This window comes from Schistocerca piceifrons, chromosome 6, assembly GCF_021461385.2.
Source record: "Schistocerca piceifrons isolate TAMUIC-IGC-003096 chromosome 6, iqSchPice1.1, whole genome shotgun sequence".
NCBI classification, from domain to species: Eukaryota; Metazoa; Arthropoda; class Insecta; order Orthoptera; family Acrididae; genus Schistocerca; species Schistocerca piceifrons.
Window position 1 is genome coordinate 93,895,371 of NC_060143.1, and position 15,207 is coordinate 93,910,577.

At 44.1% G+C, this 15,207-nt stretch overlaps 1 protein-coding gene across 1 annotated transcript in view; it reads left to right on the forward strand.

The window, feature by feature from the left end:
- Positions 1-15,207, forward strand: part of LOC124803077 (glucose-6-phosphate isomerase) — an 84,670-nt gene that overhangs the window by 54,951 nt on the left and 14,512 nt on the right. Inside the window, exons 8-10 of the mRNA XM_047264206.1 lie at positions 12,674-12,857; positions 12,996-13,200; positions 13,319-13,385. Of these exons, the coding sequence (XP_047120162.1) occupies positions 12,674-12,857; positions 12,996-13,200; positions 13,319-13,385 (456 nt within the window). The remainder of the gene's footprint in view (positions 1-12,673; positions 12,858-12,995; positions 13,201-13,318; positions 13,386-15,207) is intronic.

A 15,207-nucleotide genomic window follows, 5' to 3' on the forward strand; every position in this document is an offset into this window, starting at 1 on the left:
CTCAGATTGGTAAGCTGAGATGTTTTATCAGGTGACAAAAAGCAGCAAAAATGTCTGTTCCACAACTTTAGATGCAGAGACTACTGGGCATTCATCTGTCTTATGACTGCACAACAAATTGGAAGTTACTGAGTTCAGTCGTGGGACAAAATAACGATGACAAAGGAAAACAGTAAAATTGAAATTAAAACGTTGATAAATCTTGAGGAAATGACATTGGGACCACTTGCAGACCGGGATGAAGCTGTGTTCATGAAAAGGCATTTCTTAGGGACATACATTTCAGATGAATCATGCAGTACTAAACAACAAACTTCTGATCCACTGAAACTCAAAACATCACCTCTAAAATAAGTCACCAAAGGCTTACATTAATTAGAAATAGCAAATAAAAAGTATCTTTCACAAGGATTCTGAAATCAGAATGATGTTGAGACAAACCACCCCACAAAAGACAGACATCTTCTTGATACAAAAAGTGAAAAGGCCACTATATTCTGAAAGGATGAAAACCTATGTAAGTATGGGGGTATCTCAGAGTGCGACAGTGTTGACAACACTGGTGGGGTTGACCCCATGGGTGTGTGGGGAGGTCGAGAGTAGATTTGTCGGGGCAGCCGATTAGACTACTTCACCCCAAGCGTGCAGGTTCTGTAGTGGTAACAAGTGCAAGTACCTTATTTACTCGAATCTTACCGCACTTTTTTTCCGGTTTTTGTAATCCAAAAAACCGCCTGCGGCTTAGAATTGAGTGCAAAGTTAGCAGAAGTTCTGAAAAATGTTGGTAGGTGCCGCCACGACTAATGTCTGCTGTCGAATATATGTAGCGCTACACAGGCATATTTTGCAGGCACAAAGATAAATACTTGCACCATAACCTCTGTGTCAGTAAATAAATTAAAAAAAAAGGTGGAAGACGAGTTTTTTTCTCCACCCTGAGTTTCGACCACTGCATTTTCCTACATTACCCAACGAAGTAAATACAAATTCCGTATTGTTCATCTTCGAATGTAGCAGCCTTTCAATGTACTACGAAAATCCGACTGGTAAGACTGTTTGGGATATTTGTCCGTCAATATGGCTAACTCTACATTCTGAATTTTTTCCTACCTGTGACAAGAGATGGTTCCTAATAGGAACTTTTATCAATTGTGAATCACATGCAGTATTCTCTTCACCATAAGAATAATACGAATGTAAACATTTTGCCATGTATTCTTTCGTGTTTGCTGCTATCTCATTTAAATCCTGTCTGCCTAATAAACTACGAAACTAAGAGTGAGACAACAGCAAACGCGGAAGAATATACATACCATGTCATGTTTATATTCGTATTATTCTTATGCTGAATAGTGATACAGTCAGAAATGAAGCACGGCAACTGACTAGATTTTTAAATCTAAGATGACTCTAATTTCTGTGCAGAATGTAATGTACTAAAGAGGCGTCTGCAAAGATTTTCAAACGGAGAAAAATATTCGATAAAATCTCGTTTAGAACATCTTCTATCATACGCAGTCTGTTATTTGGTTCTTGCTTATCATTATCAAAGAAAGCAGCAGTGTAAGTAACAACAAATAGCAGTCTCTTGCCATTGTTTTGCTAATGAGATGATTCCTCTCTTTTCTTTTAATTGTAAGCGGCGGTACTGCGCACAAAAGCGAGTCATGCCGCGAGCGGTGACAGGCCGCGAGCGGCAACAGGCCGCAAACACTCATTATCAGAATGCGACAAACAATGCATGACACAGTACAATAATGCATTTTCAGCTTTGAGTGACGTAAAAACCTATACCAAGGAGAACGGCACTTATCAGATCAAAGAAAATTAAGCAATCACTTCAAACCAGACGAAGCACGTGAAAAAGGGAAGGTAGCCGTATAAATACGGACGGAGCGCCTGACGCATAGCAATGCCTACCTGGTAAAGCTTAACTGCTAAGCTTAACGACTCAAACCAAACTACTGTAGCTGTATCGTCATTCATTTGACTTAAATTGTGTCTCATATTACAATGGACCAACTTCATTTCGATTTGGAGGTGTGGTCTAAAACTTTTCTCTCCCCTTGAATTTCGAGTCTCAAATTTCAGGTGTGGCTTAGATTCGGGAAATTTTTTTTTTTCCTTGATTTCGAGTCTCATTTTTCAGGTGCAGCTTAGATTTGAGTGCGGCTTAGATTCGAGTAAATACGGTATGGGCACATTCTGTTTGGAACTAGTTGATTTATTTCATAAGTTTAGAATACATCGAAGATCCAGTGCTCACATAATGCTGATGCATAACAAGTGAGGGGGTGTCAAACCTGCAGTCCCCAGCGGGCAGTGTGTTGTCAGGATCCCACCCATCACTTGCAAACGGTTCAGTGTAGCTCAGAGCAATGGATGCTGCTAGGTAGGCACTCGATGCAGCTGATGCTGAGTTAGTGGTGGCCACACAGTCCTGCCTTGCAGCATAGCTGCGGCTCTGTGATGTTGCCGGCTGTTTGGCGATATCTCCTGAGGAGTAAATCCCGGCCTCAACGTCTGCATGGCTGCACCTGGCAATTTAGTAGATACTAAATGGGTCATAGGCTAGAATGGACCTCGTTCGACCCTCTGCTCACTGGAGCTGATGTTGGTTTGTACAGTGGGTGGTTCTGTAGAATGGTGGATAGTGATGACTGCACAAGTGGACAACAGTGGAATGACAAAGCGTCTTGGGTCACACTGCAGTAGTCATTCCACAGTGGCCACCATTTTGATTCCTTCTGCTGTCTGGCTGGCCAGGGTCAGGTGTGTTGACAGGCAGATCCCCTGGTATCACATGGCTCCTTGTCACATTGCTGCAGGAGCATGCTGTATTTAGGCAACAATACTGGTTACTCACCGAGTGTTACCAACATACCTATCAGCCACAATGGCGAAATACTGTGCCAGCTGGTTACTGCAATTAATATGGCTATGGCAGCTACGGCTTGTGCGGGTCAGCACCACTACACAAGTGAGAAAGATTTATGTTGTTGTCTCTATATGGCCTTTTTGGGTAGATGTTTGTATCTCACTAATTGGGAACATATATATAGCTCCATTGTGTGATGATGCTCTATGCATCAAATGCTGCTACCCAGGTACCATTGTTATAAATCGCAGTGACTACCTAGCAGAAGGCCTGCACCTGTTATGACTCCGCTTATAAACTCTGCCAGAGTGATCTCATCCCAGTAGTCCAACACAACCTCCAATCCCTGCTTAAAGCCTCAGGTCCTTCCCAGAACATATCTCCTGAATCCATTCCCTTCCTTATCCCTATGATGCCCCACACACCCATCTTTTACATGCTCCCAAAAATCCAAAAACTCAACAATCCTGGCTGCCCCATTGTGGCTGGTTATTGTGCCACCACTGAAAGAATTTCAGCCCTCATTGACCAACACCTTCAACCAATTGCCTGTAATCTAGCCTCCCCAAAAGACACCAACCACTTCCTTCACAGACTCTCCACCATCCCCACCCCTTTACCTCTTGGATCCCTACTGGTCACTGTTGACGCCACTTCCCTAGACACCAACATCCTCATGCCCATGGCCTTATCACCATTGAACACTACCTTTCTCCTTTCTCAGTGCCCTTCAGACTACAAACCCACTACCTCATTCCTCATACATCTCACTAACTTCATCCTAATCCACAACTACTTCACCTTTTAAGGGAAGATACACAAACAAATCCATGGCACAGCTGTGAGCTCCAGCATGGCACCCTGCTATGCCAACCGGTTCATGGGCCATCTACATGAGACCTTCCTAGCCTCCCAAAACATTAAACCCCTAGTCTGGTTCAGGTTCATTGATGATATCTTCATGATCTGGACTCAAGGCCAAAACACCCTATCTTCATTGCCTCACAACCTCAACACCTTCTCTCCCATCCATGTCACATGGTCGTTCTCAACCCAGCATGCCATCTTCCTACATGTTGACCTCCTCATTTCCGATGCCTCTATCAACACCTCTGTCCACATCAAACCCATCAACCATCGACAGTACTTGCATTTTGACAGCTGTCATCCTTTTCATGCCAAAAAGTCCTCCCAAACAGCCTGTCCACTTGGGGATAGCAAATCTGCAGTGACAAAAACTCACTTGCTCAGTATGCTGAGGGTCTCATGAAGGCCTCCATAGACAGGCACCATCCCCCAGACCTAGTCCGCAAACATGTCTCCTGTGCTATTTCCCCTCACACCCCCAAACCTCTCACCATCCTCAAGACCTAGCCATAAAGGAGTGCACATTCATCACCCAGTACCGTCCCGGACTGGAACAACTGAACCACATCCTTCGCCAGGGCTTTGGTTACCTATCATCATACCTTGAAAATGAGGGACATCTTACCTGAGATATTCCCTCCCCCCTCCCCCCCCTCCTATAGTTGTGTTCCATCGCCCACCCAAATTCCAAAACATCCTAGTCCATCCCTATGCCACTCCCGATCCCAGCCCGCTGTTACAAGGATCATATCCCTGCATTTGATCCAGGTGCAAAATCTGCCCAATCCATCCACCCAGCACTTCCTTTTCCAGTCTTACCTCAGGTTTATCCTATCCCATCAGGAGCTGGGCCACCTGTGAAAGCAACCATGTCATTTCAGAGCTCTGCTACAATCATTGCACAGCTTTTTATATTGGTGTGACTACCAGTCAGCTGTCCACCAGGATGAAAGGCCACTGCCAAACTATGGTCAAGAGCAAAGTAGACCACCCTGTGGCACAACATGCAGCCGAACATCACACACTCGATTTCAATAGCTCCTTCACTACCTGAGCCATTTGGATACTTCCCCCCACCTCCAGCTTTACTGAACTGTGCAGATGGAGTTATCCTTACAACACGTTCTCCACTCCCGTAATTATACCGACCTCAACCTATGGTAGCATACTGCCCCACATGCTCCACCCAACACTTTCCATCCCTTCTGTCCCCATCACCTCCTCTCCATTCTCATCTCCCACTCTGTTTATTTGCAGCCCTCTGCCAACACATCCAGCTGCAAGTCTCTACTTACCTTTCAATGAGGCACTTTATACATACTATGCATTGACGGACATCAGAAGGTGCAAAAGTACCAGGATGTTATAATTAAACTGATAGTGTTCAGAGAGCTGCAGTGCAGGCTGTATACATCGCAGGAGGCTGAAACGTCATTGATATGTTCACTAGTTGTTGTGCTTGTGGGGTAAGTTGGGAAAATAATAGTTCCACTTTCTGCCAACAGGTGAAAATATGCATTGTGCACTGTAAGCAGTCAGAATGTGAAATGTTCCCTGTTTTGATGTTAGTATGCCATTTGTCACTTGGCGACACATGTTGATTTCTTTTGTGAAGTGACTGTTGCTGTACAATGTTAAGAAGGTTTAAGTTTTGCGTGTGAAACCCAAAGGCTATTGAGAAGAAAGCTGCTGGTAAAGTTGTATTATCAGAACAGCAGCAAAAGTAGCACTGCATTGCGGGAATATAGCCAACAGTAACCACTGTGGAGAGGCCCCATGTCAATAAATGGGTAGTTGATGAAGTTGCATCTCATGCGTAAAGTTCTGCAGCCAGTGCTAAGCTGTGTTATGGCCATTCTCTCTCCCCAGGTCAACAGTTCAAAAGATTGTATGGCACATTTTTCACTGGTATCTCTTCAAGATTCTGAATGTGCACCAAATGAAGCCCCAAAACAGACCACAACACTATGACTTTGCCCTTTGTTTCTTGGCATGCATGGTAATGGATGACATGTAGCCAGGAATATTCTTTGGATGGATGAGGCATATTTTACTCTACTTGGTGGCGTGAATGTATAGGACTGTTGCATATGGTGTTCTACTCTACCACATGCTCTGCAGAAACATCCATTGCACTCAGCTTATGTGCCTGTGTGGTGTTTCACAAGGTTTTCATTCTCAATAATTTTTTCTTTTTTTCCCCCCTCTCCCAAGGAGATCACACGTTGTCGGCCTGTTAGGTGTACAGTGACATTTGCACATTATAAGGACCTCCTTGTGCGACATGAGATTTCAGCTTTGCAAGAACGCAACTTTATCCACACCACTATTTTCATGCAGTACGGAATGACATTACATGTCAGTTGGCAGGTGAAAGATTTGCTTTGAGAAACCTTCAGTAACAACCACATCACCCCTCACAGGCTCAGCATTTGTTTCCTGAGTATGAGCTTGGTGTCCTGGGGTTTCTGAGCTGGAGACTGGTATGCCCTATCACCATAAGCTCTGGACACGCTTCAGTGACCATTGTGCAGTGCAATGCTGGAACGTTGTGTGCCATGAAGATTGGGGATCTTGGCTTGATTGCGAGGATGGTAAAAACCTCAAAAAAAAACGCTAAATCTTAACGTGCTGAGCGCCGATGAAATGCTTCCAGCTGTTGACATGGAACAGTCGTTCGCAGGCAACCTCTGGGAAACCTGCCGCATCTCAGTTGTATAAGGCTTACCTAGGCATAAGGGTCTCTGTCTAGGTGACTTTTATCTCCCTAGCTACTCATGGGACCAGGATGAATCTTTTGAAGTTTTCTCTTCCTCCTCTCAGTGGAAAGAGTGGGCCACTGGTAAGTACCAACACACAATCAAACAAGAGAACTTGTGTAGCCAGTGCTCCTTATTCTGGATTTATTCAGAGTGGTGGTATTTATAATAACAAACCACATGCTGCTGTCCAGAGTGTGTTTTTCACAGTCAAGCGGAAGAGGGTAGATTTGAAAAGGTTTTGTCCATCTGTATCCAAAAAGCCTCAGAGGGAATCTGTGGCTCTTTAAAGTCAGTCAAGCACTTGCAAAATGGAGCATTGTTAGTGGAAACTTCTAATTCCCAGCAAGCAGTTGACCTCCAAAATGCTAGATGTCTTGGGAAGTATGCAATAGACACCTTGAACTGCAGCAAAGGTTTTGTGACTTTCAGGGATCTCGTTGACATTCGCAGAGGAGAACTGAAAAATGAGTTGGCCAAAGAAAGCATTGTTGATGTGCAAAATATAATGAGAAGGATGGATGGCGATCTAGTGAAATTGGACTCTCTCATACTTACATTCAACAGCAAGAAGCTTCCACAGCATGTCAAGACAGGTTTCCTTTGTGCCAGTGTGTGGCCTTATTTTCCGCACCCTAGGCACGGATTTAAGTGCCAGCACTTTGGGCACACTACTGTTGGATCCAAGGGAGAAGCCACTTGTGGCAAATGTGGTTGTTCATCTCCTGTGAAATGTGTCAACTGCTCTGGGTATCATTATGTCTGGAGTAGGGGCTGCTGTATCTTTTTTGAAAAAAGGAATATACAGGACATAAAAACCACGAAACCTATCTCATATGGAGATGCAAAGATGATTTATGAGGCCCTGCAGCATCCAACGTTCACTACCTCCTTTGCGTTTGTTCTTAAACAGCCAGTCCCTAAAACCAATGTTGCTCCACAAACAGAGTTTACCAGTGTCAGCACTAGTAGCTGTGTCTCCCAGTGCACTTGCTCTGCTGCAGTTATTTCAAAACCGATACCTCCATCCAGGTCAAGGCTGTGGTTGCCATTGTTGCGGAGCTATCTGCCCATCCAGAGTTTCAACCTGGTCCACAGTTGTGGCCCCAAAGCCCATTCAGGGCAAAAAGTTGAAGACAGAGCATCACCTACTGACAGAGCCAGGAAGCAGATTGTCCGACGATGTTGATCTCATCATCTCTGATGTACTTCTCGATTCTTCAGCAGAGCTAATGGACCTTGATGTCAGACTGGGGCGACCAGCTCACCCCAAAGCTGAGCCTCCTCATACAGTAGACTCTCCTCCTAGATGGAAAGACAAGGTGAAGAGCAACCCCTGTGATAAATGGCTCCATCCTTCAGTCTCATGTTAATGGGTTCAGGACACATGTGGAGGAACTGAAACTCCTCGCACTGGAATGCCCAGTATGCATGTGTTTGCAGGAAATGCATTTTAAAGCGTCTGATGCCCCTGTCATAGGGGGCTATACAGTTTATCACAAGGATGACCAGAGTGGGGAAAGGGCCAAAGGAGGGGTTGCTGTGTTTGTATATAACGCTCATTGCAACTATACTCTCCCCCAGACTACTGAATTGCAAGCAGTTGCAGATGAAATTCACATGGGTCTGAGGAGCACAGTTTGTTCCTTGTATTTACCTCCGTCTGATGCAGTAGACTTTCAGGCTCTCACAGATCTTATGGAGCAACCCCCCACACATTTCCCCTGGTGGGTGACTTCAATGCTCGTCATGTCTCCACTTGCCCTTGGAGTTGGGTTTTGGAGGACCTCATGACATCCCGAGAGCTGTGCATCCTAAACACTGGTACTCCCACTCATTTCTGTACTGCCACTGAGTCATTCTCAGCCATTGACCTATCTTTCTGCTCTAAAGCCCTTGCAAACTCTGTTCAGTAAGAAGTCATTGATGACCTTATTCCAATGACCAGTTCCCACTCCACATTAACTTCCTGGATGAGGATTGCATCAACAGAACCCACCAGAATGGATGGTCAGTAGGGCTAATGGACGGTGTTCAGTCAACTGGCTGTGTTCTAACACCATAACAGCTTCCAGGAATGGGTGGACCATATCACCCGAGTGATCCATCATGCCGCTGACTTATCCATCTCAAAGTATTCAGGTCATCTTAGGAGGCAACCTGTATCTTGGTGGACTGATGAATCTGTTCAGCTTTCCGGAATAGGAGTGGAGCTCCTTAGAGTTTAAATGCTGCCCAGTTTCAGACAACCTCACAGTCTTTCAAGTTGCGAGAGCCAAGGCTTGATGTGTAATCCAGCAGAGAAGAAAAAGGTCATGGTAAGCATTCTTGGACACCATCAACTGTTCCATTTGTTTTATTTAAGTATGGGAAGCCAAACACAGTCGTTTAACAATAGCAGCCGTACTGAAACGGGTGTCTCCAAACAACACCCAAAGACATCGCTGACACTGGCAGAGCATTTTGCAAAAACTACAGCCCATTCCAGCCAGGATTTGACATTTTGCTGCTACTGTGTGACTGTAGAGAGTGGCAAGTTGGGCTCCAGATCCACCAGTTCAGAGTCCTACAACTCCTCTTTCTCCATATGGGAGCTAGAATTGGCCCTGTCTGAGATGCGTGACACTGCGCCCGGTCACAATCAAATCGGGTACTGCGTGCTTAGACATCTGCCACCAGCATTGAAGGAAATCATCCTCGAACGTTTTAATTTGATATTACAGTCAGCTCACTTCCCCAACTTGTGGTGAGAGGCAATTTTGATACCTCTCCTCAAATGATGACAGGATCACAAGTGTCCCAGTAGTTACCGGAGTATCACTTTAGCGAGCTGTGTAGGAAAGACCGTGGAGTGAATGGTTAACTGTCGTTTGGTCTGATTGTTAGAGATCAGGCAACTTCTTAGCCACTCTGTGTGGATTCCAGAGATTTCAGTCCACTGCCAACAAGCTGACTCTGCTAGAGATGGCCATTCAGCAGTCTTTTCTACTTAACAATCACTGTATCAGCATATTCTTCAGTATCACAGCATATTCTTCAGTATCAGTAAGGCATATGATACTACATGGAGACACAGTATTCTCATGCAGTTACATCAATGGGGCTTTCATGACCACTTCCCCATATTCCTATGGTCTTTTCTGTTTCAGTGGTTTCTTAGGACTTGAGTTGGTGACACACAGTGTGATCATTTTGAGCAGGAGAATGGTGTCCCTGTGGGCAGTATCTGAAGTATTACCCTCTTTGCCATTGCCATAAACACTGCCACATCTTATGTAAGTACTGCTGCACAATGCACCTTATTTGTGGATGATTTTGCTGTTTTCTTTTCCTCCTCCAGTGTTGCAACAGTGAGCCGTTGGTTGCAACTTACATTGTGGCGGTTAGAGGAGTGGACTACAAAGACAGGTTTTCAATTTTCTGCAGATAAGAGTGTGTGTGTGTGTGTGTGTGTGTGTGTGTGTGTGTGTGTGTGTGTGTGTGTGTGTGTGTGTGTGCGTGCGCGCGCGCGCGCGCGTGCGTGCGTGCGTGCGTGTGTGTTTTCATTTTAATTGTTCTTGTTATATTTTTAATTTACCTGACTTGCATGTGAGGGACACCATCCTATATTTTAGAGACTCAGTAAGATTTCTGGGCCTCATTTTTGGCTCCAGGTTGTTGTGGTTGCCACACCTGAGAGACCTGAAAGCCAGAACACACAGGGCACTGAACATCATAAAGTGCCTTACCTACAGATCTTGGGGAGCAGGCAGGGCTCGTCTGCTCCAGTTTCTATAGGGCTTTTGTGTGTTTGCGCACAGTGTATGGATCGGTGAGGCCTTTCTATTTGAAGATCATTGACGCTGTCCACTATGAGGGGACTCAGCTGGCTGCAGGTGCTTACTGGACCAGCCCCATACACAGTCTCTGTATAGAGGCCGGGGAACTGCCACTCACTGTCCAGTGGCAGCTCCTCATGGTGCATCAAGCATGTAAGTTCCTTGCAGCTCTGACTGCACCCATGTATCGTAATGTTGCTAGTTCGCTTTTTCTCCAACTGTCCATTACCCACAATGTCATTTGGGATCTACGTGCAGCATGTGCTGAAGTTATTCAGTGTGGAGCAACTCCAATGTCGAAAGCAGGGCTTTAACTGTATGCTGCCCTGGTTACTGCAGAGGCCCAGAGTAATTTTACATTTGGTGCAGGATATGAGATATTGGTTTTTCATACGATATTTTCTGATATTTTATAGAGCACCAAAACTATGTAGCTGTCTTTACAGATGGGCCTTAACAGGGGGCCTCAGTTGGTTGCCCTATTGTTTTTCCAAATTGTCTCCTCAAGGTTTGACTGCCTCAAAACTTTACTGTGTTTAGACACAGAATTATATGCGAGCTTGCGGGCATGGGAGCAGGTAGTGCTAAATTTCTTGCTTGTTCCAATTCTTTGTGAGTGCCCCTCACTCTCTACAAAGTTTTTATCCAGCAGATGAAGTAGCCCACACTATCGAACTACAGTGACTGGGGAAGGAGATGCTTTTCATGCAGGGTGCTGGGGCATATGGGTATTGTGGGGAATGAAAGGATGGCTCTAGCAGCTGAGGTGGCATGTCATGATCCTGAGCTCTGATCACATATCGTATGCTGTGAGGAACTGTTGACTATGCCGTGTTACACATGCAGCAGGTTGCTGAGGTGGGAGACCATATTGAACACATGTTGTAACTTGTGACCGTATACTAATAAATGTGCCGAATAATTGTTATCATGTGTCTGATTGTCCCTCCCCATTTCATGCACCTGCACCACGGTCAGACCACTTACAGTGCCATATTTTCACCAGGTGGCTGAAAGTGAAACTATTATTTTTTTCAGCATACTCTACGAGTATGCCGATTAGTGAACATACCATTGATGTTCCAGTGACTTGCAATATATACAGCCTGCACTGCAGCACTTGCAACATTGTCAGTTTAAGTATGACCACCTGGCACAAGCAAAGAGCACGGAGTGAACTATACGCTGATCAATGTGGGGTGACAAATGCTGTATACTTGTGACCTCGGCTCAAACTGAGAATGGCTTCTCCTGACAAAATATTTAGTAAGCCAAACTAAAAGTGTGGACAATGACTTACTGATAGCATTCACTGTCAATGTTTATGAATCTGTTCCAGGCTACAGTCCAGTGCAATTGTGCCCAGATCATGAGACTTGTTCTTTTTATCCCCCCCTTGAAGTCCTTTCAGTTACTTCAAATATAATAATCTAAAAGAAAAATGACTGTTAAGGTATGGAGAATATGGTAGCACAATAGTCCTCCTGGCATACCTATTAACCCTTTCGCTGCTGTGGTCTTATATAAAGTCCCACTACACCATTCCCACATGTTTGGACTTGTATACACGCGGCACTTGGGTTTTCCATTGGTAATATGGACGTTTGAATGCACACTGAGCTGCCGACCTGTCACTGCTGTGGATAAGTTACTTCCATATATCAGTGAATAAAAATGTTGAGTATTTATAAGATATGTGCCTCATTTTGGGCTGTCATTTGCAAAAAACCGCTTCAATATCTTGAATCATTTATGAGATACGATGATTGTAATGACCAGATGATTCTTGATGCAAAGTACATGAATGATTGTGTCGTATGCAACTTTCCTTTGGATAAAAAACACAATTACTCGAGAACAAAATGAAATATCCTTCTGCTCTCAGTTTTAAATAAGATTTTGATATCTTCATTTCATACAGAACAATGATTGAGCTAAAACCAACCATATTCAAAGTTTACACAATGCATTTTTACTCTTCAAAATTTTGTGTGATGTTTTACTTAATTTGATGCAGTGCAGTAAATATGATGGCTTATGAAAAGAAATTCAGTTCTTTATTGACTGATGATATCAGATTATAAGGTGTGCAAAAATCAAATTTTTTCACCTAATAGTTTTAAAATCAGATGATAAGTATATCAAGTTGGCCAGAGTGCCGTCTCTCAACATAGGCCACCAGCATTTAGTGAGTACAGCCATAATGAAAACTGCCTCAGCACGGAATGCAAAGAGCATGTCTATAGCAGCAAAAGGATTAATAGCTACTGAGTAGAATTTTGATTACTATAAACATACCATTTTATATATTGAAATACAGTAATCACTGGACCAAGATACGCTTTTCACAGGTACATAACAAGCACAGGAACAAAAGTCAACTATAGTACTGGTCCTATTGTTTGGGGAGAACCTGGAACCAATGGACAGCATGCTTTTTACCAGCTCATTCACCAAGGCACAAAACTGATACCTGCAGACTTCATTGCACCGGCATTGACTCATAATCCTATTCGTGACCGATTGCATCACAAGGTACGTAGTACGTACCATATGTTTGTCTTGTCACTAAGTGCAACAAATGAAACTGCAAAAACTATTCACTTTGTAATTTTATATACAACATGTAAACAGAAAAATGTTTTTAATTAAGAAATTAATTAAAATTTTTAGATACTCCTGGCAAATTTTCTTGCACAAACTGAAGCACTGATGAAGGGAAAGACACACCAGCAAGTTGTTTCAGAGCTAGAAAAAAGTGGAGTGGCACCAGACACAATTGATAAGTTGGCACCACATAAAGTGTTTGAAGGAAATCGTCCCACTAACTCCATAGTGGTAAAAATGGTTACACCTTTCACACTTGGAGCTCTCATAGGTATGTAAAACAATTACTTTTTAGTTAAAGGCAGGTACACTCTTTAACACTAAAAATCTCTTCTGTCTTCAATATTAAAATGCCCTGTTGGTTATTTTTTTTCTTTATTTTGTTCCAGCTTTGTACGAACATAAAATATTTGTCCAAGGAATTATATGGGATATAAATTCTTTTGATCAGTGGGGGTAAGTAATACTGTCAATGAACAGTTAACCTTCTTTTAAGTTGTGTGTTATACTAACATAAATAGATAAAAGAATTTTAAAAATTTGGTGACGGGAGTGAAGAACAAATATATAAATCATTCCAGCATTATTGTAAACAACAGTGCATAAGTGTGTCAAATGTGGTTGAGGACGCGATTTTGTGTCAACAGTGCAGTGAAACAATGAAGAAAAAGAGACAAAAGGAAGAACATAAATAAGAAACACACACTATGTCCTACAGTGAAGCAGAACATTCAAAAGCTTGGGATAGTTAAAGATATAATGTAGAAGTGAAACTGTCATTACATTTTGTATTATCAATAAGCACTGATAATACTCATCTTGGGCACAAATTTCTGGGCCTCCTGTGTCATTATTGTGGTAACACGGACTTGCACAGTTATAATAATCTAGATAATTTGCATGATTAACTCATGGATACCTAATTAGAGAGGGAAAGTTGCTGCTCACTATATAGCGGAGATGCTGAGTTGCGATATGATGCACAACGAAAAGATTCACGTAATTATAGCTTTCGGCCGTTAAGGCCTTTGTCAGCAACACACACACACACACACACACACACACACACACACACACACACACACCTGTAGTCTCAGGTAACTGAAACTACATTGTGAGAGCAGCACCAGTGCTTGATGGGAGTGGTGACTGGATGGAGGTAAGGAGCAGCCTGGGATGGGGAGAGGGAAGGATAGTGTGGTGAAGGTGGCAGACAGTGAAGTGCTGTGCTGCAGTTTAGATGGAGGGCAGGAGAGAAGATGGGGGTGGGGAAGGAAGTAGCGGAAAGCAGAGAAATAACAAGAAATTAAAAGACTGGATGTGGTGGTGAAATGACGGCTGTGTAGTGCTGGAATGGGAACAGGGAGGGGGCTGGATGGGTGAAGACAGTGACTAACGAAGGTTGAGACCAGGAGGGTTACAGGAACGTAGGATGTATTGCAGGGAAAGTTCCCACCTGCGCAATTCAGAAAAGCTGGAAGCACCAGCCATACCCCGGATTTCTTTGTGGGCATTACCTACACAATATAATTGTCCATCCTTACACAACCCCTGCTCCCAATCCCTTACCTCATGGCTCATACCCCTGCAATAGACCTAGATGCAAGACCTGTCCCATACATCCTCCTACCACCACCTACTCCAGTCCGGTCACTAACATCACCTATCCCATCAAAGGCAGGGCTATCTGTGAAACCAGTCATGTGATTTACAAGCTGAGCTGCAACTACTGTGCTGCATTCTATGTAGGCATGACAACCAACAAGCTGGCTGTCCGCATGTGAATGGCCACCAACAAACTGGCCAAAAAACAAGTGGACCACCCTGTTGCTGAGCATGCTGCCACACATCTCAGTGACTGCTTCACAGCCTGTGCCATATGGATCCTTCCCACCAACACCAGCTTTTCTGAATTGCACAGGTGGGAAATTTCCCTGCAATACAGCCCCCGTTCCTGTAACCCTCCTGGTCTCAACTTTTGTTAGTCACTGTCCTCAACCATCCAGCCCCCTCCCTTTTCTCATTCCAGCACTACACAGCCGTCATTTCACCGCCACACCCAGTCTTTTAATTTCTCTCCTTTCCGCTACTTCCTCTCCCCCCCTCCCCACCTTCTCTCCTGCCCTCCCTCTAAACTTCAGCACTTCAGTGTCCACTACCCCTACCACACTATCCCTCCCTCTCCCCACCCCAGATTCCTCCTTACCCCCATCCAGTCGCCACTCCCATCATGCGCTGGTGCTACTGCTCGCAATGTAGTTACAGTTATCTGAGACTG